The sequence below is a fragment of the Rhinolophus ferrumequinum genome, chromosome 10 (assembly GCF_004115265.2).
Source record: "Rhinolophus ferrumequinum isolate MPI-CBG mRhiFer1 chromosome 10, mRhiFer1_v1.p, whole genome shotgun sequence".
NCBI classification, from domain to species: domain Eukaryota; kingdom Metazoa; phylum Chordata; class Mammalia; order Chiroptera; family Rhinolophidae; genus Rhinolophus; species Rhinolophus ferrumequinum.
In genome coordinates this window covers 29,608,330-29,634,230 of record NC_046293.1, presented here as the reverse complement: position 1 = coordinate 29,634,230, position 25,901 = coordinate 29,608,330, and the positions used below count along the sequence as shown (strand labels likewise).

Sequence of the window (25,901 nt, the reverse complement as noted above, 5' to 3'; positions counted from 1 at the left end):
CTCAGATTTCATATGGTGATCATTTTTGTTATTCCGCGTTTCTGTGATACACTTTCTTAGTACTCATTGCCATCCATGTGTGTAAACACACCAACACATAATAGCTTAACTCTTTTAATACGCATTTGCCTCTTTCTTAAGCATCCCTTCTATTTAAATACAAGCAATCTTTTTGATTTGGAAAGGTAAGATCATTATGGAGAACATTTTTAAACACAATATTTTACAATGAAATAGTAAGAAAAACTTACTGTATTTATATACTTCAAAGTTGCTAAGAGACTAGCTCTTAAATGTGCTCACCACAAAAATAAAATGATAATTATGTGACATGATGGAGGTGTTAGCTAATGCTTGGTGTTAATCATATTGCAATATGTAAATGTATCAAGTCAACACATTGTATGCCTTAAAACTGACACAATGGTAAATATCAATTATAGCTCAATAATAAAAAAAAAACTTACTTAGTCAGTTTTCTCTTCTTTAAACCATTTTTACTCCTGAGAATCAAAAAAAAAAAAAGATAAATTTATCAGGGCAAAAGAATTGATTACATATAGATTAAAGTTGAAGAGTTTTAAATAATTACAACAGACACCTCAATTTTATTTAATTTTCATTAAGCATGTCTCAAGTTTGTTTACTTTTCCTTAAATAAGAAAATGATAATTTCAGATTCATTTTTTAAACTCTATTAGATTGCAGGAACATATCTTTCCTTTATATTTAATGTTTACCAAAAACTGAATTCTGAAAACATAATTTCCTGCTACTAGTGATTAAGTTGCTAACACATTTTGTAAATACATAGAAGCATCTACTGTGTGAATACTTCAGTGTCTACAGGCAAGAAGTAAAAAATGGGGATAAAAGTGAGAAATAATGGTGGGAGGTTGGATATATTGGTCTCGTAAAGATTCAATTGACTCTTTTGGACGTTTTTGTTGGGCATGTGAATTTGTGCTATCAATGTTGCTTGTATCTTACGTAATTCTACTATGGCATTGTTCTTACTCAATTTTGAAATAGTTTTAAGCGATTTGAACAACTGGACCTACTACATGCTTGTTCTTAATTCATTATTAGTTTGTAAGCACAAATACATGTAATGCTAAGGTCTGCTTGAGTTAATTTAAGGGGGTATTTAGGGTAATTGTTTTCAACCAACAAGTAAAGAAAGCTAGCTAATGTTAAGGCAGTATCTGCTGAAACACTTTATTGTTGTATTGTCTTATATAAATAACACATATTGATACATGATTGTGTGCGAGTGACAATTTTATAAGTAATTTTCAAAGATATTTAAGTATGGATGGAAATATAAACAATAAACAATCTATAGTAAATAATTGGTTGTGATTTGGGTACTCTCATGTGCCAAACTATTTATAATACAAATTATGAGTGTTTTGGATACCTCAAGTTCCAGAAAGCCTTTAGCAGAATGAAGCACTACTTCCTCTGTGCTTTCATAGCACTTGTGGAGTATTTCTCAGGTTGTCTGACTGTCAGGTGCACACGCGCTCCCTGCAAGACCGTTCTTTTCCCTTAGAGCTGAGCACAGATAGTAGAACTCATAGTGGGTGGCCAAGAAATGCTTATTTAATTGAATTGAAACAGTTCAATGTTTGCTATGTTACCCTCATGATTCCTTAATGATTCAGTTAAGAATTTGATGCTAGACTTGGGCTTGTGAGGTCCCACTGGGGAAATGGGACTTGTGGCTGGAAAGGAAGTAATGCAGGATAGAAAATGTAGGGAAATACTATCCATAAAGGCAAGTCGTGTTTCTGGTTTTCATCTTTCCGATTTCAGGTAGTTTTTATATCTTCCCAATTCTGAGTGAAGACAATCCATTCAGTAGTTTCTGTCCTATTTTATTCTCCCTCATCCTCTCATTGTCTTCCATACTAGGGAATTAGAGGGAGTAGATATGCCAGTTTTTACTTTGCCTCTCCCTCATCCCCTCCAAACAAACCAAAACACAACACTGTGATATTGGACAGAGCTGTATCATATAAACATTTGGGAACTTAAAGATATGCCTCTTGAATAATTTTTACTCAGCTCTTGCAATGACAATTTAGTTAACTTTTGGAATCCCACATTTACTTCGTGTGGCAGGAGTCAGTTACCTCAGTGCTTTATGAAAGCAGAATGTTAGCATAGATAACAGTTTTTGGTAAAGTCAGTAGGCTGCCAACATGTTTTGAGATTGAGAGTGAATTAAAAAGAGAAAAAAAGAAACATTTCCTATCTAAAACAGACTTTAAGGGAAACTGGGAAGAAACGAATGTATGTGGGAGGGTGACAAAGAATAAATTCAGTGCTGAAATCTTAAGCTGCTACTATTCAACAGCTGTGTAGAAATCTGATTTACGGAGGAGATGCACTTTTTTTTCTTTCAATCTCATTCATTAATTGAATGAACTTTAAATACAATATAAAGTGTTACCACACATTTTATATGACTTATTGTCATGTATTTATCATCATAAATGTATGTCTTCATAATTTGTGTACAACTTTCATTGTTCTGATGACATTTTGCTGAATTCCTATAGATCCCGAAAGGTTCCTGTATCCTAAGGCTGTGGGCCATGACAGGGCTGAATTATGAGACTCCACAGGAATACTGATAGAATTTCCTACATTTTCAATTGCTGTGCTAATTCTAAAACTAAAATCGGGAAAATTCACTGTTAAACATGTAAGTTAAGGCTTTGCTAACACTTTTAGCTTCAGCACATTATGAAAAGAGCTAATGTATGTGTGTGCATGTGACAGGGAATATTTTGGGTGATATTTAGGGTATCATGTTGTCATTACAAAAGCTTTTCTGAATAACTGATAAATAACATACATCAGACATACATTATATATGGATATATTATCATGCACTCCTTTTTAATTTTTCCCTTTCACTTATGTTAGGTAAGGTTCAAAACCCAAATGGCTTCAAGAAGTAAAGATGCATTCTTCGTAAGTTCTTCAGGGTTATGACACTCTTAGAAAGCCAGCCAGGTTGGAATTCATTGCAAAGAAGAATATGAAGCAATGGCCGAGACATGGGACTTATGATGGTTAAAACAAACGAACAAAAAGCACTGTCCCCTCCCCCCAAAAACTCTAGATGTCCCCAATTTTGTAAGCCCTACTTATTTTCTCATGAGCTAAATGGAAATTATCCCCAAATCTTTAAAAGGGTCTTTAGAGTTATGTCATTCTCCGAATAGAATGTGCAATAACCATGAGTAAAGTTGAGCATTTTAAACTAAGTGTTGCTTCATGCTTAAAATGTCAGCTGCCGAGGATTTAAAACAGGCAGATGAATACTTGAGTACAACATGAGGGTGATTATGCTCGTGAGAAGGAAGAGAGTAGTGACACTGAATCTAGATAGAGCTAGTCCAAATAAGATGGTTTTCCTTGAACAGGATACACAATCTGAGATGATTAAAGTCAGAAATCCTGGCAGAATACAGTCATAGACTAAGCCAGTTGAGCACTAGTGCTCTACACCGATTCTGCTACCACCCCAGGAGAAGATTCAAGCAACAACAAAAGGGAAAGTCTCTTGATTTCCCCATGAACCACTAAAGGCATCAGGAGGATTTTAGAAAATCAACAGGAGCCTATCTTTCCAAGAAGTTGACAGTTTAGAGAAGCTGGGCAGTGTGTTAGGAAGGAGGTGGGTGGGTGTCTCTGTTATTTGTGGCGGTTGTCAACAGGGTCGGTGAAATATAAAGACAAACACATCTAAAGGAGGGTTAAAAATGATTATTTTGCAAATGGAGGGAAAATATCCCCGAGTTATTCGATAAAAAGTAGCAAATAGGAAATCCAAGTGGCTTTGTGAGTACTGAGCTGAACTTGAAGGAGAGAGACCATGAATTGTACTTTTATATCTGTCATGGCACAAACCTAGTGCTGAAAACATAGATTATGTTCTGTATGTTTTCATTGGTGGATATGTGTGGTTTACTGAAAGGGACAGAAAGCATGGGGCTCTGTTTTGCCTTTTTTTCTCACCTGGAGATAATCATTTACAGTTTCAGGACTGTTCTAAAAACTACCATAGGTTTTTTTCGTTTGTTTGTTTGTTGTTTACCTCTAACTTGGGTCTCATGTTATTTGATTAATACTATAAATAGTGGACCTTGAAGGGGTTGTTGAAACTGGATCTCGTGTTCATCAGAGGGACCTATTAAAAAAGACATGCAAATAAGCACAGGCCTACCTGATAGAAGCTTAAACTAAATGGTGGAAAATGAGAAAGTCAGAGAATTAAGCAGCGAAATGAGTATAATATTATATGCATCTTTTTTTCTTTTGTTGAAATTTGGGGAGGATACCTTATGGGTATTTGTTACAAGTATTCTAATGACAGTTAGAATATTGGAGGATGATCCAACGCTGAGTTAAAAAAAATTTATATTTTGAAGGACAAAATGGAATTTGTGAGCATTTCTCATACCTGAAAACCATCTGATGTTAAATATTTAAAATATTGTGTTGATGATGGTGAAGCCCTATACTGAAAACTGTTATTGAAAACAAACTTGAAACAACATTGAATGGGTCCTCATCACCCAGTACACTCCTCTGACTGTATTATTTACACATTGGTGTCCACCATGTTTCAAAAGTTTTCCTCTAGTCTCTCTTTTTAAAATAAAATACAATGTCTAGTAATAACAATCTCGATTGTGAGGAAATCCTTTTTTATATTTCTTCCATTGCAACCTCAAGTCCTAAACTTTGCCCACTGTATTTATTCTGTCCTCAGAGGAGCTGAAGGACATTTGATCAGTTGTCTTTTTGGATAAATAACTCTTCAGATAGCTTTTCATCTTTCCCTCTTCTGCCCCATGGGCCATTTTTTCCAATCCATGAATTGTTTTCTGAGTCCTTTTCAAGTTGCCCACATTTCTGGATCTGTTTATACATAATTTAGTACCTAAACACCATGGACTAATACTTAAGGACAGTATTTTTTTCGTCAGTTCTCTGGGAAACCACTACTTTTTTTTCTTTTCTTTTTTTTTTTATGGCTTTAAGAAATAGTCCTTCTAGACACTTCCATCTCAGAATTCAAGATTATGATGATTATAATTTATAAAAATTGGAAAAAATACTCTTCAAGATTTGATTATTAAAATGATTTAAAAGCCAAGAAAATAAAAATTTAAAGGAGGCTGCTCTTTATAGCGGAAAGAGTATGTTTCAGACAAACTTGGGTTTGGAACCTAAATTTTTTATATAGTGTGATGTTAAAACAGTTGCTCTCCTTAAGCCTCTATTTCCACATCTCTAAAATGGAGTGACAGTACCCTCTGCAGAGTTTTGAGGACAATTAAATAATATAATTATACAGAGAGGCTTGCACATCGTCAGTTATTCCGTATTCATTGGGTTAGCATTATTACAAAAACAAGGAGGCCCCAAGTACAGGGTATAGTACTCTGGGTTTCACTCTTTTAATGTAATGAAACTCTCAAATGGATGGAGGTGATGCAGAAAATGGAAAGCGTCATTTATAAAGACGAGGGTCCAATGGATTGACTCAAAGAGAAACAAATGACTAGTGAAAAAGCATGCCAAGAACATCACAAGACAAAAATTTAATTGGAAAACATTGTTAGCATCTTGGTACCATGAACTGCTTTAATCCATTTCAATGTATGATTAATAATTTTAGATGCTGCCAACACATAAAATAATTAAAAGAATTTTTCATTTTTGTTTACTTCCTGAAAGCTAATTTTTAAAGACTTTGTGTTAGGTAAACATTAAAAAAAATCACTTACCAAGGATTAATATAAAATGCCAAAAGATAATCAGTCCAAAGACATGAGGGTAGCAGGGTTAAGAAAGCAAATATACTCCTACGCCTGTGAGCATTAATAGATAACAGATGTAAAGATGAAAAAGTGGCAAGAGTTAGTAATATAAACTGTGAACAGATATCAGTAAATTGCTTACTGGGATCAATTAAAATAAGCACCTTAATTATAATCACATATTATTCCATTCTGTGAAATTTAAACCTGAGGGCTTAAGTGCTATAATATTGCCAAAAATCAGCTTTATTCACACATAGACTTATTGTAATCAGATATATTTTTTTCAACTTATTTTGTGTTAATTAGCCTGCTATTAGGTGATTACATTTGCATTCAGCTAAATGAGGCTCTTAAATGCCTCATTAGTTATCTCGAGTCATTCCTAGGTGTTATCTTTGCAATGCTTATTTTAAGGAACCTGTATAACATCATTTGATAGCTTGTGGGAGGAAATATAAATGGCCAGTTTATACCGTGTTTCCCCGAAAATAAGACCGGGTCTTATATTGATTTTTGCTCCAAAAGATGCATTAGGGCTTATGTTCAGGGGATGTCATCCTGAAAAATCATGCTAGGGCTTATTTTCCGGTTAGGTCTTATTTTCGGGGAAATACAGTATATACTGATTCCAGTGAAAACTCTAAGTTTTTTGGGACACATTCATATCATATAAAGCTGCACTACTGTGACTTTCTATATTAATTTTATTTTAACTTATACATCATTTCTAAAAAATAACCCTTAAAACAGAGTTATGATATGACATTTGGGTACCATTCATTCAAGAAAAGTAGCTCATCAACTGCCTAGTCTATAATCTTACCAATATTTAAATGAGTGGGAACAAAATTACTTAAGTTTCACTTTAATTCTAATTCAGACCGTTAACTTAAAATGCATGGTTTGAAACCAATTTCAGACATACAAACCGCTTGTAAAATAGAACATTCATTAATGCAGATTTAAAAACATCCCATGGCTGCATCTATAGTTATTCTGAGAATTAGGAGGAAAAGTGCTATCTCTTGTCATTTCAGTTATGACAAATCTCCACTGAGACATCCCTTCTCAGCCAGAAAATGCTGATGCTGACGAAACTGTCTTTGCGAAGAGCTTGCAGGCGAATTTTCTTGATTTTATAAAAAAGGCCTGAAGTGAATTCTCTTTTGCTTCAGTTCTCTCATAACTGGTCTCCCATATTTATATAAGTTGTGACTGGTGTAGTTGGTCAATACACAGCTTTCCCAAGTCTCAAGTATAAATGAATTATTTCCTACATGGGTCACTCATCACGACTTTGTGACGAGGCCTTTTGTAAGGGTGGGCCAGACAAGAAACAAACATCGGTGTACTAGTCTTGGAAAAAGTGCTAATATATTTGAACAAACCTAGAAATATTTCCTAATTTTTTCACTATCAAGGGTTTATGGGTTTCTCTTTTTCACAGTCGGATTAGTTGTGTTTTAACAGCAAAATTACATTCAGGTTAAAATTAAAAATAGCACAATTTATTGTCCTGTTAAAAATAATCCTATTTCAACTAGAGTGAGCATCAATATAATGCCCACTTAGGGAAGTAGAATTTATATTTTAAATAAAGCTCTCCCTCCCATTGATTCTGTAGAGTAAAATTTCCAGTCTCAGATATCTATTTTTTTAAGATTAACCATTTTGGGGGATTAGGAAAACAGAAAAAAAAAAAAGATTACTTACCAAGGATTAATATGAAAGGTATATATCTAAATGTGCTTTACGTGGTTGCTTGCCAAAAAGCCAAACTAAATCATGTAAGCAATGGCGGTTTCATATTAAATGGTTACTTAGTCAGCAGTTTTGTTGGGTATTGATTTTGATGTATTGTTAATTTTCATGTATCACCTAATTTAATCTCCTGACAATGCTTTTTTAATTCTCAAAATACCTCCTTCCTCCAGGTCCTTAATACTCCAGCCATGTTTTCTTAGGGGACTTTCCTGAGTTTCCTTGATATTTATTTACCCCTGAGTATAAGAGTTGTGGGCACTGGGCTACAAACTTCTACTTGCCTTTTGAACAGAAGTGGTGGCTCATATCCCCAGGTACTGAAATGTGAGTTCTAAGTAGAGATGCTGTTCTGTGTGATGCTGCTTCAATGCTCTCCTGGTGCCTCTGCCACCACTTACTTGTTCAGTCTGGCACCTGCCTTTAAGCCTTCATCAGCACAGTTACAGGCTATTTGAATAACTGATGATTTAGTCCTTTGTTTAATGTAGTAAATACAGAACAGATTATACAACATGTTCTCTACCTCATAATTGTATCAAACTAATATATAAGAATACACTCTGTGAAGATCTAATCTTTAAAAGCCCACTGCCAAAGAAATTATGAAAGGATAATCAGACAACGCCCCCCCGCCCCCCGCCCCAAGACAGTAAAATAACATTTGGAGCACACTCAGCATAGCTAAGATGTATAGAGGCTTGCTCCAAAAGAATACTCACCAGTTGTATGGAAGCTTTCCATCCCTCTCTAAGGATGCAAAATTGACAAAAGTTCCTGCTCCACATTCCCTGTTTGAAAGGAACCGAAAAATCAAGGTTACTACTTGAGGGAGCACTCTTTTACCTTGATGTAATAGTCTTTACTGGCTTATCATCACAACATTAGATTTTTGAAAAATTCTCTACTCTGGGGTCCAAGGATAGAATCTAGTGCTCTACGAACACATATGGGAAAAAGTGCATCTTTATTTTCACAACTTCTCACTGAAATTGAGCAGTTCCTTCAATTATTAAAGTAGACAAGAAGTCATAATATCATCAGTACTGGTGAAATTTGCTAACAATAGAAATTGCAGATATTTTTCAATAATAGACTTGTTGCAGGTATTGAAATGTTGTTCATATTCATCCCTATGGTGAAGTATGAGAGTTATCATACACCCTACTAATTATTGTTATCTAATGTAGTACTCAAAAAGCATATAACTCATTTGGTTTTTAAATACTTTGATGACCATGTTTTAACATAATTAGTTCCATTTTCAATCCTATGTATTTTATTTTATGACCTTGAAAAGAGAGCCACAGGCTTCGTCAGACTCCTAGAGAGAAAAGATAATGGCATAAAAAATGTTGAGAATCTGTGTTCTAAGGACCAGCTGGTTGAAGTAGAATCACTCCTCCTAAATATTTTGCTGTATGCACCACAGAGAACGCACCTGCAAAAACACCCTCATGAACACCACTAGTTCCATTAGTGCATTACTACCCCGCACACACTACCACTCCTATGAGCCAACATTTACAGCTCACTTCCTCTGAGTTGAGTATTATGCTATTACTGAATTGTTGCTCCCCACTCTCCACTAATGCAGGGGCTCTTATCATCATCTTGACATCCATTCTTTCCCTGGCTTCCAGGCTACCTACCTCACTCTTAGTTTCCTTCCATTCCACTGGATCTCACTTTTGCCACTATCTTTTTTATTGTCCATGAAAATTTTAGTACTAGATTGTTCTGGGGCTGAATCCAGGGCCCTATCTCTTAATTTACACTTACTTCCTAGATTTCATCTAATCTACAGCTTTAAGACCATTTGTATGCTGACAGTTCTCAAATTTATATCTTCAACCCAGACTTCTCTCCCAAACCCCAGACTTCCATGTTCAACTGCCTACTCACACCTGCACTTGCAGCCATCGCTAGCTTAACATTTCCAAAACTCAAGTATTGATGATCTCCCAACTCTGAAACCCTTTCATCTGGAATCCTATTTTAGTTGGTGGCAATTCCGTCTTTTAAGTTGCTAGGGCTGAAAACCTTGGAGTTATCCTTGACTCTTACTCACATCGATTCAACATGCAATTTGTTAGCCCCTCTGGTGGCCTCTATTTTCACAGTATATCTGGAATCGGATCATTTCTCCCTACTGCCATTGCTACTGCTCCAAACTGCACCACTGCCATCTCTTACCACCTCCCCCAGTTCATATGCCTGCTTTTGTCCTTGCCTAATTACAACCTGTTTTTCACATAAAAGTCAAAATGGAAATGTTAAAATGTAAGTCAGATATCGTTAATCTTCTGTTCAAACCCTGAAATGGCTGCTCATTTTACTCAAAGTTAAAAGTGAAAGTCCTTACATGGGCTTATGAAACCCTACAGGATCTGACATCATCTCCTGCTACTAATCCCTTCATTTCCTCTGCTTTAGTAACTTTACTTTCCTGCTCTTCTGTGACCATGTTAGTCACGCTCCTGCCTTGGGGTCTTTGCACTGGCTGTGCTGTGCTCTCTACTGGGGACATACTTCCCCCCGATAATGCATGGCTCACTCCTCTTGTCTCAAAAGTCACCCTTTCAGTGAGACCGACCCACCTCCCAGAGCTCCTCTCTCCATAGTCCCCATACAGGTACTGCCAACCTCCCTTACTCGGGTTTATTCTTTGTTCTATTACCATCTGCTAACAAACGGTGCAATATTTTAACTTTTATCTTTATTATTTATTGTCTATCTTTTCCATTAGAATACAAGCTGTATGATGTTTTATGTACTGTTACATCCCAAGCACCTGAAGGAGTCTTGCATATAACAGGCATCCATTAATATTTGTTAAATGGATGGAGAAGTTTCAGTAAACTGCACAAGGTCACCTAGGTTGTAAATTAGGAGTTGACTCCGAGGAGGGTAATCTCAGAGCTTTATACTCTAGCCGTAAGGCAGTACCACTTCCCTCCATATCCTCTAAGATTTGTTCACATGCCAACATTTAAGGAGCCCGATTACCATATTCAGAACTCATTTCTTTTCTCTACTTTCATGGCATCTCTCTTTTATCTCCTTCCTGGTACAAGTCAGTTTGTGCCTTTAAATACATTTATTTCTATACATCTCTCTAGCTAGGTTCTGAGTTCCTAGTGTACAGCTTGGATGTCTGATTTTTTCTTATACGCTATAAGACACATCATATAAATTCTTATTGGGTGGATACATTTATTTATGAATAGGTGAATGACAGAACTCTGAGAAAGGGAAGAATGTTGACTGACAATGCAGCAGGCTAACACTGGGCAAATATAAATTTGAACCAAATTTCCCAAACCCAGTAGTACTGAACCAGGCAACAGTTTTTTGAGAGATTTGATGATTGTTCTGATCCTATAATGAACCACAGAAAGTTCTTAACAATGTGCTCTGATAAGAAATGCATCAGTGGTCAAAGCAGTATGGAATCTCCAAAATCATAAATCAAAAAGTTTTCTAACTGCAAGAAAAATGAAACTGCCTGCAAATCTGATCATAGCATCAAAACTAATAGGGGACTCTCTAACAGACCTAATCATAAACTCTACAAATCCTTTCTGATAAAACAGCTTCAACAGAACTAATGAGGACATGGATTTTGTTTTTTCTTTCTTGTGGTCTCCATATATTGTAACTCCTTTTATTAACGATACTGAGTAGGCATAGATCAGGCGTGTCCAAACTTTTTTCAACGTTTTTCACCACGGGCCATATGCGGTAAAATACACAAACAGCCGGGCCACTCACTCGAGGTGAAGTACGTATTGCCTCCCCTGGTTTATTTAAGTAAACTAAATACATTTTTGGAATTTGCTGCGGGCCAATTAACAATGGATTGTGGGCTGCAGTTGGCCCGCGGGCCGCAGTTTGCTCACCCCTGGCCTTGATCTTTCTTTTACTCCAGAACAAGTGTGAAAGTATCCAAATGTCAGGAATGGATGCCTGTGTTAAGAAGTCTGACCATATATAAACCAGCACTCCTCTGCTTTACCATTTCAGTGACAGTGTTTTCTAAACTAATATTTCAAATCATCTCCGGAAACACATAAAATAGAAATAGACACTCACGCCTGTACAATGTAGACCTGCAAAACCATACATGCATGATCAATAAAAGTACTTTAAAGGCTGTGGGGACAGGATCAGCCCCACTTCCCTTACCTGGCCATCTGCAGGTGCTTTCTCCTGAGAATGATCAGGGTAATGAGCAGCAGTCCAATCAGCAGCGTGCTCAGGATGGCCAGCACGGAGATGACCACCACATTGGGGTTCACCTCTGTAACTAAACAGATACGCCACACATTTTCATTATGGTTTCCATGACATGGAAACTAACAGAACCACTCATGGTTCTTCATCTGATTTCGAGAGCAATGGACTTAGGAGGATGACAAGCAGCAACAATGATGTTTCTCCGAGATGACAATGACCTCTTCCTGGTCAACTATAAGTTAGTAAAGTACATTGAGAAACAGTATCCAAGACCGACATTCGGGATGCTCGTATAAAGGAAAACTATAAACGGTGAATAATTCCTGGGATATAGTTTAAATGAATTTGAAAACAAACAAACAAACAAATCTAGAAGTCATTATCACGTATTTTCATTCTTTAATATTTTCAGAAGCTTAGAGAGGGGCAAGTTCTTATTTTATGCCCATGACTTTAAAGTCAGAAAGCACAACTGTATATTTCGTTCACAACTAGTAATGTATACGAAAAAGGCATTAGCAAGCGACCATCTGCTGCAGCACTTAACACATCACTAGAAGCAGGCATTCTGACGATCTGTAATCATATGTGGAGAGGTTTTCCATCCGTACAACTCAAGAGATTAAACCTATTAATAAATTGCAGGGCCCTTAAGAACAGGGTTTGTGTCCCTTTTCATTACTTTATATAATGATTCATTTGCTATGTCCCTTGCACATTGCCTAGTTCATCCTGCTTCATGGAAGAGCAAGATATTAAAGCGGGTATTATATGTAAAATGTTTTATAAAACTCTTAGCAGTGGACCAGAGGAGAAGAGGAGAATGATATCATCCTCCATATTGATCATAAAATCATGGGACTGGCTGGCACATACAGTCCCTAAGCCTTTGGGATTTGTCACTTTCCATTTGGGACAACGTGGCTCCAGTTCATAGACACAGTACTTGAATGGAAAGAACATTAGACGAGATCAGGTGCATTCAGGGTGATATGACTGTAGACGAGACTATTAGCCTCATGGTCAGAAGAGCTTGTTTAAGTTCACTTGACTACCACCTGCCATTTGGGGAGGCTATTTTATGTCTCTGTGGGCCTCATTTTCTTCACTTTGCCAATAAGTTTAATAATATCATCTGCTTCACTGGCTCGCGGTAGAGATGACAAGGAATAATAAATGTTAAATTATGCTTAGTAGAGTGTAAAAGGATAAAGAAATGAAAGACCACTGATATTCTTTTCAGGTCCATTTTTGTACTCTCTTCTGAAAAAACAAAAATTGAAAAAACAAAAAACAAGACACAAAAAAGTCCATGCTATTCATCATTGACATAGTGGCTAAATATATGACAAATGTTACAGAAATGAAAACGAACCCAGTAAAGGGTAATGTGATAGTAAGAATGGCGTTATTTTAGGCAGTTTCATAAAAGATCGCAGATTGCAGAAACAGATTCTACCAAACAGGGGAGTAAAACCTATACCTCAGAAAAAACAATAAGGAAACAATATTATTCTAGATCTTTCGTTAATTTTAAATTGCCCCACTTATACTTTCTGCTTGATTGGGAACTTTTCTGCTTTGACGCAGCAATTGAGGCTTGTCAAGACTTGATTGGTGACAGCTCAGGGCCAAGGCTGAAATAGATGAACCCGAGTGGAATACGACACTGTGACTACTACTGACAAGGGTGAAGATGATGATGAAGTTGATGATAACGACTAGCATTGTCTCTAAGCCTCAAAACAACTCAGCAAGGTCCATATTGTAATTCTAGTTTTACAGAAGAAAAAAACAAAGGTTCAGAGGTAGCAAATATCTTCTCCTAAATCACACAGTCAGTAAGTGCAATTTGGGATTGAAATTAAGTGCTCGCTGACCTCAAAGCTTGGACTTTTCCAACAGAAGAAACATGGTTTCCATTAAAAGGAGATTGTATATATTTAAAAAGGAAACATAAGAAAATTTGGAAAGATATAACTTTCAAAGACATCAGCTTCCATTAATGCATGTAATTACCCATTGTTGAGACGGCTATAAATGTAGGGATGCTAGGGCTGTCGTGGCTGAAGCTGGTGACACTACAATTGTAGGCAGTGGCAGGAAGAAGGCTGGAGATAGTCACAACATGAGAAGACACAGAAATCGGTTCCTGGAGATGCAAAAAAAATGAAATAATTGTTATGTAATCTTCATCTATTTTGATTTAAAGGTTTTTTTCATAGTTGAGTAGGTAATATATGGACAGAGTAAAAAACATAAATGACTAAAAAGGATAGGAGAAAAAAATAAGTTACAAACAATGCTACAGTGAACACAGTTTCACAATTATGGAAACATATGTATATGTCTGCAAACACACTTAATATATGTATGTGTATATATAAACTTGTGTGTGTATATATGTGTATATATTTCTAGCAGTTGAATTGCTGAGTTAAAAAGTTGCATATTTTTAATTTTGAAAGCTATTCACAAAGTGTCCTCTGTAGACATTTCCAAGTTGTTATTCCCCTGCTATCAGTGTCTGGCAGTGCCTGTTTGCACATACTCCTTCTAATACAAAATACTCTCTAACTCTTTGAGCTTTTCCAATCTTATTAGCGGAAATTGTACCTTATTTTACATTTCTTTCAGCATGAGTAAATTGATCATCTTTTCATATGTTTAAGAAACTTTTGTATTTATTTTCTGTGAAATATTTGTTTTGAGTTGTTTGCCTTTATTTTATTTTATCTTATTTGTAGTAGTTCTTTGTATATTAAGGACACTACTCCCTTTGTCTGCATTCTCATGTTTTAAATGATATCCACCAAAGGCATAGGGACTTTGCATTCTTAGAAACATTTAGTATTAAACTATTCTACGTAGAACAAATTGTTAATTTTGTGAGCCAATAGTCAATTGTTAATTTTGTGAGCCAACAAGTACAACAATATAAAAAGTAGTGACAAGTACAATATAAACAGATGAGCCAGCAAAACACCTTTTCAAAATAAGGGTCTGAAATAGCCCTGCCTAAAGAGCGGAGAGGCATATCAGTCCACTCCCATCTCTTTCATTATTCTGTAAAAGAATGCTTCTAAGGAAAGACTTTTGCTGACAGGACTCAGTTGCAGTAAGTAGCTGCCTAACCATTGTTTTCTTAAAGGAAGATATCACTGCAGTTGCAAAGAAGAAAATCCACTACTGTCAGAGCAGTTATTTTCAGAAAGGATTCTTAGAATAGGAAAAAAAAAAAAAAAAACCAGCTGTTCCATACTGATCAAAAAGAGATAAGTTAGTAGAGGGAATGTTAAAAGGGGAAAGAAATAAAGCAAATGATCTTAACACTCAGTATGGACAGATTTGTACTCTCAGCAATCCTTATCCTTCTTTCTTCTCAATGAACTTCATTATTTTAAAAGCATCAATTATTCATGTTCATAGTACAAGTCTATACACTGTATTTCATGATATTCCCTCACAAACTTGCCCTTTTTCTTCCATATCTGACTGTGAACTATTTTTTTTCCCCTTGCTCTTTGTTACCCTGAAACCTACTGGTTTATCTCTTTCCTTCCGTTCATTTTGAACGGACAGACAACTCAGTATTCATCATATCTGCTATTTGTGATTCTAAAGCTTTAATAGTCACGTCAGCCATCATTTTCCCCAAACAGAATTGTCCTCCTACTAACTAGATAGGGACCATTTTATAAATTATCTTAGCCATATAGATCTCTCTTGTGGCACTTATATTTTACTGTAATAATTTCTAGACTAATGCAATATCCACGACTGTATGAAAAAAATTTTTCAAGGCCATTACTGATTCTACTATCTGTGTGCTTGTATACAGTAACTTTCACATAACTGGCAATTGGTTCATATTTGTTAAATTACGTTGTATATAACAGTGTCTTCATCTCAATTAATTTAATGTCCAATAGGAAAAGCAAACCACTTTAATTCTTTAGTATAAACTGGAGTGGCTAAGGATTAGGGACAAAAGATAAATGTAAAGATGAAAATAAACTTAGTAATTTGGCAAGTTGGTTCTCATAACATATTTTGGGCTTATTCTAAGAATACTGTTAATGTCTATCACTAAAGCACAAAAGCATAAATGAAGAGTTTTGATTTCTACAGTTCAAAGAAATAAGAGATTTACATTTTGCTCAGATAATTAACCTTGATCAAAATGAACTCAGAAAGAAAAATCAAAATGTACGGTACCTGGAGTTTTGTTTCCTGACTAGAGCCAACTTGTTGACAGAAGACTTCAAAGAAATCAGCGACTCCCTCTTCCACCCACAGCAAAGTCACCGAAGTCTGGGTTTTATTCACCGCAAAGAGTGACTTTGGAGGAGCTGGTTCTGAGCAAAGAAAATGTTTTTAAAACTAAATTCAATTTAACATATTCTCTCTTCTTTCATTAAACAGCAGGATAAACTAGCCAAAAAAAAAAAATCCAAATATAAATAGTTAAGAGCACCGTAAAGATTTTATATTACTTTTGAAATCTGTACTTTCACAAAGACAGTCATCTAACTAGAAAGGTAGAACATTTTCTCCTTCCCTCCTCTCTTCTATTGCATACTTCTCTTTTTGGAACACTTCTGTTTTCTGCTTCAGCTTTAATAGGCATAATCTATTAATAGTTTTTATGTCATCTACGCTGCAGTTAGCATTGCCCTGATAATACAGAACTTTATGGGTGAGAAACATAGATCTGTACTTAAAAGGATGAGACAACTGAAAGTGATGTGCTCCCTTCTAATGGAGTCTGGTGCTTTTCCAACAACCTGTCTTCCTCTCCCTGGAGACAATTTAAAATAATTTCATTAGGAATGGTTTCTTGAAAATATAGTCAAAATTAAAAGGGGTAAAGTTAAAATGATGATATGATTTTTTTTTTTTAAGACAAAGGTTGATGGAAGTGGATTGGATGTTTAATAAAATGTTAGAGGACCCATTTCTTCATCTTATTATTTTAGACATTTTATCTTGATCAATAAGTTATTAATCCATTAGTCAAAGAAGCCATACTGTCCATGTCCCTTCATATTCATTTTCAGTAATTGAGTCACTGAACTTGTTGGCTTGAGTCCAAACCCATGCCTGTTCTATGGTTCTAGGAAGTGGTCTGCTGTCTTGTCCCCTGCTCCTGAATCTCAGCTGATGACCTCTCTGTGCCTCAGTCCTTGGGGTGTTCCTTTCCTTTGACATCCTCCAGTACACACAGTGCTATGCCTGAACCCAAGTTCTTAAACCAGGGTCCCTGTTACCTGCTGTTAGACCTCCTTGACATTGCTTTTTTGGACATGTCATATCTTGCTGTTTGGTTCATATAACAGCATACTCTGCCCACATGCATGGCGTTGTCAGGCAACTACTCATACTGTTTGCTTGTTACTTGGATTTCTTTTTATTCTCTTCCCCAGTCTCCCAAGTCTTTCTCCAGTTCTTAGCTTTTAGAAATGCTTGCAAAAGCCCTAAAAGCCATTTCACTTCTTGGACAGGTATGTCTTTGTGTGGGAAGATTTGGCCATCTTTGTAGAATAGCATCGTCATGGCCCTGCCCAGAACCAAGAAATATGTCAGAATCATCCTTGACATGATTTACCGCAGGTAACCTAAATTTGTCAACTAAGGAGAGGTTTTTTCTTTCCAGAAGCAACTTGACAAGGTTAGGCAGACGAGTTGAAGGAGCAAAGAGATCCATTAGTCTTGGGCAACCATAATTCACACAGATGTCAGGACCCCTTTTTCATTTCCAATGAAATGTTGACTCCTCCAGATATTGTATTGTCTCACTTCCCTTCTGATGAAAACTCTTGGTGAAACACAGGGGTTAACTTTCATTTCCCACATCCTTTATAACTGTCACTTGTAATAGGATTACGTGTCAGAGATGAGAGCTCCAGTGATTCTGACTTGGGCAGGACTTGGATCTTTGGAAGAAAATGTGAGGCTGTCTGGGGCAGAGATGAAGGATTTGTTAGGCTGAGCCTGGCTATTTCTCTTTAAAAAATACACACCACTGAATTGCTTCTCAGAGTTTGCTAGACAGTGATTAGAATCCCTAGGTCATCTCTCTCTTTATTTTTTTCTGATGGGTAGATAATATCAGTTTAATTTTCCAATATGAACATTGCTCAAATCCTAATATCCAGATCTGAGCTTTTTACACATGTATTTCTAATCACCTATCAGTTATGCTTACTCAAATATTCTACTATTACCTCAAACTCCATATGGTCCAAATGGAATCTGGAGTCCTCACCTTCCTACAAATCAATTCTTTCCAACTACTTCTGATTCTCTCAGGAGCACCACGATTCTTTCAGTTGTCTAAGCCAATAATTTTGAGGCTCTCCTCCTCTCAGTTCCAGAAGCATCTTTTGATTATTCTTGTCATCTCTTTCTTTTATTTCTTTTTTTATTATCTTGCATGTCCAGACTTTTATCATCATACTTATCAATCATTACAATGGTCCCTTACTCCTGTTCCCTGCCTCTAACTGGCTTTTTCTTCATTTGCCAATGATGGCTTGACTTGTCTTAAAACACCACTTTGCTCATGTTATGTTCTATCTGTACCATGATCTATTGTGATCAATGTCTATTGTGTCAAGTCAAAATAGGCCAAGTTTTGTAAAGATCGTACCTACACTGGCCACATGCTACCCATCTAGCATCACCACTTTTCCTCCTGCACAGACATGCTGCCCCTGGTAAAGCCAGTCTTCTCACAATAGTCTTATTTTGGAGGGGTGGGGGGCAGTCCACATAGTCTCCTTTAATTGAGGGCCTATAAATCTGCAATGGAACTTCGTGTCTTTCCTTGCATGTATTTCTGTTAAAAGCAAAAACTTGGGTAGAATTTAAAATCTACATCAAACACAGATGTCCAGATAAACAAGTATTTTGTATTATTTTTAGTATAAGTAACCTGAAGTAATATGTCTTAACATGTGCCATAGGAACATACTTATTTTTTAAAGAATTTTATTAAAAATATAGCTAACATACAATATTACATTAGTTTCAGGGGAACACCATAATTATTCAACATTTATATACCAAAAGAAGTGATATATAAGTCCATGATAAGTCCAGTAACAATCTGACACCATACTATGTTATCACAGTATTATTGACTATATTTCCCATGCTGTATATTACATCCCCATGAGTTATTTGTTTTATACCTGGAAATTTGGACCTCTTATTCCCCTTCATCTTTCCCCCCTTTTAAATCTTTTAATTACAGTTGATATTCAGTAGTATCTTATATTAACTTCAGGTGTACAGCATAGTGGTTAGACATTTATAAATTTAAGAAGCGATCTGATCCCCCTGACTAGTCTAATACCCACCTGGCACTATACATAGTTATTGCTTATCGTTGACTATATTCCTTATGCTATACCCTACAACCCAATAACTACTTTGTAACAACCAATTTGTACTTCTTAATTCCTTCCCCTTTTTTCACCCGCATCACTAAACCCCTCCCATCTGGCAACCATCAAAATGTTCTCTGTATCTATGAGTTTGTTCCTGTTTTGTTTGCTTATTGTGTTCCTTAGATTCCAAATATAAGTGAAGTCACATTGCATCTGTCTTCTCTGTCTGACACTTTACTCAGCACAATATCCTCCAGGTCCATCTATGGTACCCCAGATGATAAGAACCCATTCCCATCCATGGCCGAGCAATATTCCATTGTATATATGTACCACCTCCTCTTTATCCATTTTTCCATCAATGGACACCCAGGCTGTCTCCACATCTTGGCCATTGTAAACAATGTTGCAATGAACATATGGATGCACATGTCCCCTTGAAGTTGTGTTTTGAATTTTGTTCAGATAAATACCCTGAAGTGGGATTACTGGGTCTTTCATAGTCTCTTCTTATAGCCTTTGTTTTAATGTCTATTTTGTCTGGTATAAGTATTGCTACACCAGCTTTTTTTGTTTTGTATTTGCATTTTTATGAAATATTTTTTCCCATCCATTTACTTTCTGTCTCTGTGTGTCTTTTAATCTGAAGAGAATTTCTTGTGGACAGTATGTGTAAAGGTTTTGTATTCTTTTCTTTTTCTTTAAGAAGGACACTTACAGGAACCAAAGTCCCCTCCCACCCATACAAGTCATGGCCTGGCATCACTTTAACCCAGGAAGAAGTGCCTTCTGCCTGCCTCCTTGAAATCAGGGCAAGGCAGCTCTACTGCACACACAGTCGGTCCAGAGTGCCTCCCAGTTCCCCTTCTACCCCCGTTTACCCTCTTCTTCCTCTCTTCTTCACCCTTTATCTTCTTCCCCCTTCTAGCCCCTTCCCATTCCCCCCTCACCCCTCCATGCCCTTATACAAGGCTTTTCTGGCACTGGGTGAGGGGCTGTAGTAGGAAGAATGAGCCCTGAGTCAGAGGGGCCAGGTCTGAATGCCCTATTATTGTTGCTGAACTTGGTTCTCCATGCATTCAAACAGACAATAAACAGGATATGCCTGGCAGGACTACTTTAAGGACTAAGTGAGATGTGTCAAGAGCCTAGCCCCCTGCATCTGGGAGATAACAAATGCAGATTCTCAGTACTCCTTAGAGACCTTTCCTTGTCCTGTCCCAGTCCCAGCACCCCCATTTCTTCCCAGCTGGGACTGGAAATGTACATAGTCCTTGCGATACAAAGAAAACGAGGTGCCTTTTGCCCCTAAAAGCTTTTTCAACATGAAATTTCCCTAAAGTTTCATGACTTCTGTTAACAAAAATTTGCTGCCACCAGTCTGATGTCAACAGGAGTGGAGAAAAAGGAGAAACTTTATACACATGAACAGTTCTCAAACCAGGGAAACACAACCTCTAATAGAAACCAAAAGTGCCAAGGTTTTGTTTTTTTATCCACTGAACCCTCCTATGTTTTTGACTGGAGCATTTAATCCATTTATATTGAAAGTAATTGTTGATAGATATGTAGTTATTGCTATTTTATTATTCATAATTTTGATTTTTTTTTTCTGTCTTAAAGAAATCCCTGTAAAATTCCTTGTAATATTGGTTTGGTGGTGATGAACTCCTTGAGCTTTTTCTTGTCTAGTAAGCTCTTTATCTGTCCTTTTCATTTTAAATGATAGCCTTGCTGGGTAGAGTAATCTTGGTTGTAGGTCCTTACTTTTCATCACGTTGAATATTTTGTGCGAATCCCTTTTGGCCTGCAAAGTTTCTGTTGAGAAAACAGCTGAAAGTATTACTGGAGCTCCCTTATTAGTTACTAGTTGCCTTTCTCTTAGTGCTTTTAGGATTCTCTCTTTGTCTTTAATCTTTGTCATTTTAATTATAATGTATCTTGGTGTGGCCTGTTTGGGTTCATCCTGTGTTGGTTCTTCCTGTGCTTCTTGGACTTGTATGTCTGTTTCCTTCGCCAGGTTAGGAGAGTTTTCAGCCATTATTTCTTCAAATATGTTCTCCATCCCTTGCTTTCTCTCTTCTCTTTCTGGTTGCAAATGTTGTTATGCTTGATGTTGCAAGCATATGATGCAAATTTTGTTATGCTTGATGTTGTCCCAGAGGTCTCTTAAACTCTCCTCATTTTTTTGGATACTTCTTTTTTTTTTCTGTTCCAATTGGATCTTTTCTGCTACCTTGTCTTCCAAATCATTGATTCGTTCCTCTGCTTGATTTAGTCTGCTGGTGATTCCTTCTAAAGCATTCTTCATTTCAGTTATTGCATTCTTCACTTCTGACTGGTTCTTTATTTATGGTTTCTGTTTCCTTTTTTATGCTCGCTATCTCTTTGTTGAAGTTCTCACTAAGTTCCTTGAGCATCCTTATAACCATTGTTTTGAATTCTGTCTCTGGTAGTTTGCTTTTCTCCATTTCATTTAGTTCTTTTTCTGGATTTTTCTCCCGTTCTTTTATTTGTGACACATTTCTTTGTTTCCTCATTTTGGCTGCCTCTCTGTGTTTGTTTTTATGTATTAGACAGATCTTCTATGTTTCCCAGTCTTAGTAGAGTGGCTTAATGAGTAGGTTGCCTGTGGAGCCCTGGCACAGTCTTTCTGGTCACCTGCTCTGGGTGTTCCAGGAGTGAACCTTGTGTGGGTTGTCTGTGCTCTCTGGTTAGAGTTGAGCCTTGATTGCTACTGGCACATCAGTGGGTGGGCTTCACCCTCCTGTTGAGTGGCTGTGGGGTTCGGTCATGTCCACAGCTTATGGGCTGCTGTGCAGGAGGCTTACCCCACTGTGAGATTTGCCCCAATGGGCTCTGGTGCCTGTTGAGACCACCCTCTGTACGTGCCACTTGTGCACATTGGGCAGTTCTCCATTGTGGTCTGAAGCAATCCTCCAAGTATGTTGGTTCTGGGGACTCTTGGGAGGGTCTTCAGTGGAGGCCCAGGTCCGCTACTGCCTGTGACCAGCCAGGGACTACCTGGTAGGAGCAACAAAGTGATCCAAAGTTTTTTCCTGTCAGTGCTATACCTGGAGGCATGTGAGCGAGGCCACGCTGCCAACTGAGGACATCTGCCACCAGTACCTGTCCTGGGGTAGCTCCACAGAAAGCTAGGACACCCTGAGGACTATCAAACTTTGATAGTTTGTCAAGAAAGAGTGCAATGCGAGTGGAGATGGCTACGGAGGAGAAAGTATCTCCAGTGTTGTGTGAGTTGGGTAGGGTGGTATCCCAGCAGAGCTCACCAGATCAGTCAGATTCATATTTGTCCTGTGGGTGAGGGCTCAATGCAGGAATGGTGGCACACATCTGACAGCTGCACGGAAGGAGGACCCCTCACAGGGAAAACGGCGACTCTCCTCCAGCCCTCGCCCAGAAGTCCCACAGCTCAGTCTGCCCCCCATATGCCTCCAGCACTCCCTGAGTCACCACTCCTCCACTAGAGCCCTAGGTGAGTGCCTGCAAATGAATGAGTCTGTGTGCAGACTGTTTAAGAGGACTTCTGGGTTTCCTACAGACTTCCATTTCACCTGGATGGTTGGAATCCCCACTGCTTTTCACAGCCAGATGTCGTGGGAGCTTCTCTTCCCAGCACCAGTACTCCAGGTGGGGGAGCCTGGTGTGGGGCTGGCGTCCCTTGCTCTTCTGGGGTTGAGATAGCCCTTCTGATTCTCAACTGCCACATGGAGTTTGGGAGCCCTTTCCGTGTCTCTGCCCCTTTGACCAGTCTTGACATGGCTTCTTCTTTATATTTTTAGTTATAAGACTTCTGTTTGGCTAGACTTCAGATGGTTATCCAGGTTGATTGTTCCATAATTTAATTGTAATTTTAATGTGTTCATGGAAGGACACAGGCACAGGGTTTTTCTACTCCGCCATCTTGGATCTCTCTGCCATACTCCTTTTAGCCCATGTATTTCCCCTCAGTATACTCTTTCTTCTATTCTGATCATCCTAAGGTCAAGATAAAGTCTTGATGCCTTATCTGATGTCTCTGTCTCTTGATGACCCATGCCTTCTCTGACCTTCTATTGCCCTTAACTATTTCCTATTTGATCTATGTGTGTGAAGTCCTGATTCTAGGAGTCCTACTAGATTCTTTAAGAACAGGGGCCATATTTTATTAAAAAAATTACATTGCTTTCACCTCGAATGAGCCACCTGTAGGAACTCATTATATCTTATCTATTAACAGATTTAAAACATAAATCAAGATTCATTAATCAGAGATATTAAGATTCAAGCCTCAGTCAAGACTAGACACACTGGGGTTGAATTTTGATAGTCTTTTCATTTTTGTAGTGATCATGTTTATAAAAATCATCAATTTTTGAATTATAAGTATTCTCAGTGCTCCAAGGAATATGACTTGTATACTGGAATAGAAGTTTCTTTTGGTCTGGTTGGGAATGTGGATGTAGATGATAGCTAAATATTGCTTGGGTAGTTTCATATGATAGGGGATACAATGACACACAAAATTTTTTTAACGGTCTCTGTCTTCCTTAACTATTCCCCAAAATTCACATGTTGAAGTCCTAAGCCCCAGTACCTCAAAATATGATGGTATCTGGAGATAAGGCCTTTTAAGGGGTGATTAAGTTAAAATGAGGCTGTTAGGGTGGACCCTAACTAATACGACTGGTGTCCTATAAGAAGAGGATATTTGGGCAAAGAGGCACCATAGATGAACAGGTACAGAGAAAATACCATGTGAGGACACAACTAGGAAAAGGCCTCTCAAGCCAGGGAGAGAGACCTCCTAAGAAAACAAACTTGCCAACATCTTGAACGTGAAGTTTGAGCTTCTAAAACTGTGAGAAAATAAATATTTGTTGTTTAGGCTGCCTAATCTGTCGTATTTTGTTATGCATATGCTAGCAAACTAATACAGTCTCTTATTATTCAAAATATCAAATATAGTCTAGCTCATAAAGGATATGGAAGGATAGGAAGACCTTCTTCATGTTATAAAAAGTAAATGAGCTTTAAGATAATGTATATAAAATACTTTATATAATACAAAATGCCATGTAGATCTTAGGTATAGAACATCCTCTAAAGTATATTTTTCCATCTCTCTATATCATATTTTAAATCTTAACTTCTCCAAAATTCCTCTACTCCATAATGTCAGATTTCCTTTTGGTTAAAATAGTTTCAGAATCTATGATATTTGATGTGAGAACCTATGGATACATGTAAAAGAGATAGATTGTTTTTATAAGATGAGGTATAGATATAGGGTGTTTGCTTTCAAATACTCTCTAAAAGCTTTCTAACATTGCTGGTGTTGTAATCAACTTTTCGGCCCTCTCTATTTCCTTCTCTTTTCTCCTATTCAATGCCTCTCCTATATGAGTTGGGAATCCCACCTAATTTTATAAGGAAATCAAGTACCATTCACAGAGCACGGGCAGAATGGAAAGCCGAAAAGCTCTCTCTGCCATTTAATTTAGACTGGATTAGGAGGGGCTCAAGCTGTTGCCCAGTATCTCTGGAGAGTGAAGGTGACCTTGGATGAAGTACGAGCTAGTATCTGATTCTTATTTTCTGCTCTGACAGCAAATCTCTTCCTTTCCCAGGGAATTCCAAAGGGAGCCATGTGGAATGTTTAGCCTTGGAGCAGAATAGAATATATTTATTGTCTAAAATTCATCTTTCTCTGACAGTTATTACATTATTTCTAATGTTAATATGACCCATTAGTTTAGCTGCCAATAGAATGATGTTAATGAGGTCAAGATTATATCCATAAGGGCCAAGCAGATTCATTCTCCCTACATTTTATATCTCTAAACTTGGTAAGTTGTTTTACAAATGTGTTAACATTGGTGATAAGGGGAATCCAAAAGAAAAACACTTTAAAAAATGACCGACATGGCAAAATCTATTTTAAATCCTTACCCTCATTGATAGTAATTTGTTAATATCCTCTTCGTGTACAAAGGATGGTCTTTAACATCTATATTATATGTCTTTAAAATCTATTTTTATTTCCCTCAACTCAGGCAGTTCTACCTTAAACAGGGTCCATATAACATATTCGACTTGGCCAAAGAGAACATCTGTGACTTAAGCAGTGTAAACTGCATAAATTATGTTCAGCTTGGTTAAAAACACCATCTGCAAAAAAAGAAAAAGCACTATTTGAAAGAAAAAAAAAACGTAGAGAAATTGTTGAGGATGAGTTAATATTAATATGCAATGAAATTAAGAATAGGAAAATTTATATTGAAGAGCAAGAAACCTTTGTTAGACCTAAAGTTTATTAGGAATATCCTCTTGTTGACTTTGGGAGATTCTTTTCCTAGATACATTTAATAAGTAATTAGACCATTTAAAAAAAGCATTGGGAAATTAAAAAAAAAATTCAGGCAAATATTTAGCATTAAATTATAATTAGGCCTTATTCATAAACAAAACAAAGTTTTTCAGGAATTAGAAATACCTGTCATTTCCTTTAAATAAATTCTGTACGGCTTAATGATAGCGAATGTAATATCCCCTCTTTGAGTCAGTGGGTGTGTTTATGGTTTTACCAACTCATGTAACTTCTAAAGATTAGTAGAATTTTTCAGAAAAAGCTCTCATTTAACTTAGTTTTAAAACA

At 37.0% G+C, this 25,901-nt stretch overlaps 1 protein-coding gene across 2 annotated transcripts in view; it reads right to left on the bottom strand.

The window, feature by feature from the left end:
* The window catches only part of PTPRO (protein tyrosine phosphatase receptor type O), a 203,180-nt gene that overhangs the window by 28,108 nt on the left and 149,171 nt on the right, over window positions 1–25,901 (bottom strand). The window contains exons 13-18 of one of the 2 annotated variants that reach the window (XM_033118746.1): window positions 16,068–16,207; window positions 13,869–14,001; window positions 11,799–11,919; window positions 8,333–8,401; window positions 5,814–5,897; window positions 468–503 (exon numbers count right to left, since the gene is read on the bottom strand). In XM_033118746.1, the coding sequence (XP_032974637.1) occupies window positions 468–503; window positions 5,814–5,897; window positions 8,333–8,401; window positions 11,799–11,919; window positions 13,869–14,001; window positions 16,068–16,207 (583 nt within the window). The remainder of the gene's footprint in view (window positions 1–467; window positions 504–5,813; window positions 5,898–8,332; window positions 8,402–11,798; window positions 11,920–13,868; window positions 14,002–16,067; window positions 16,208–25,901) is intronic. The other variant, XM_033118747.1, reaches the window with a different exon arrangement.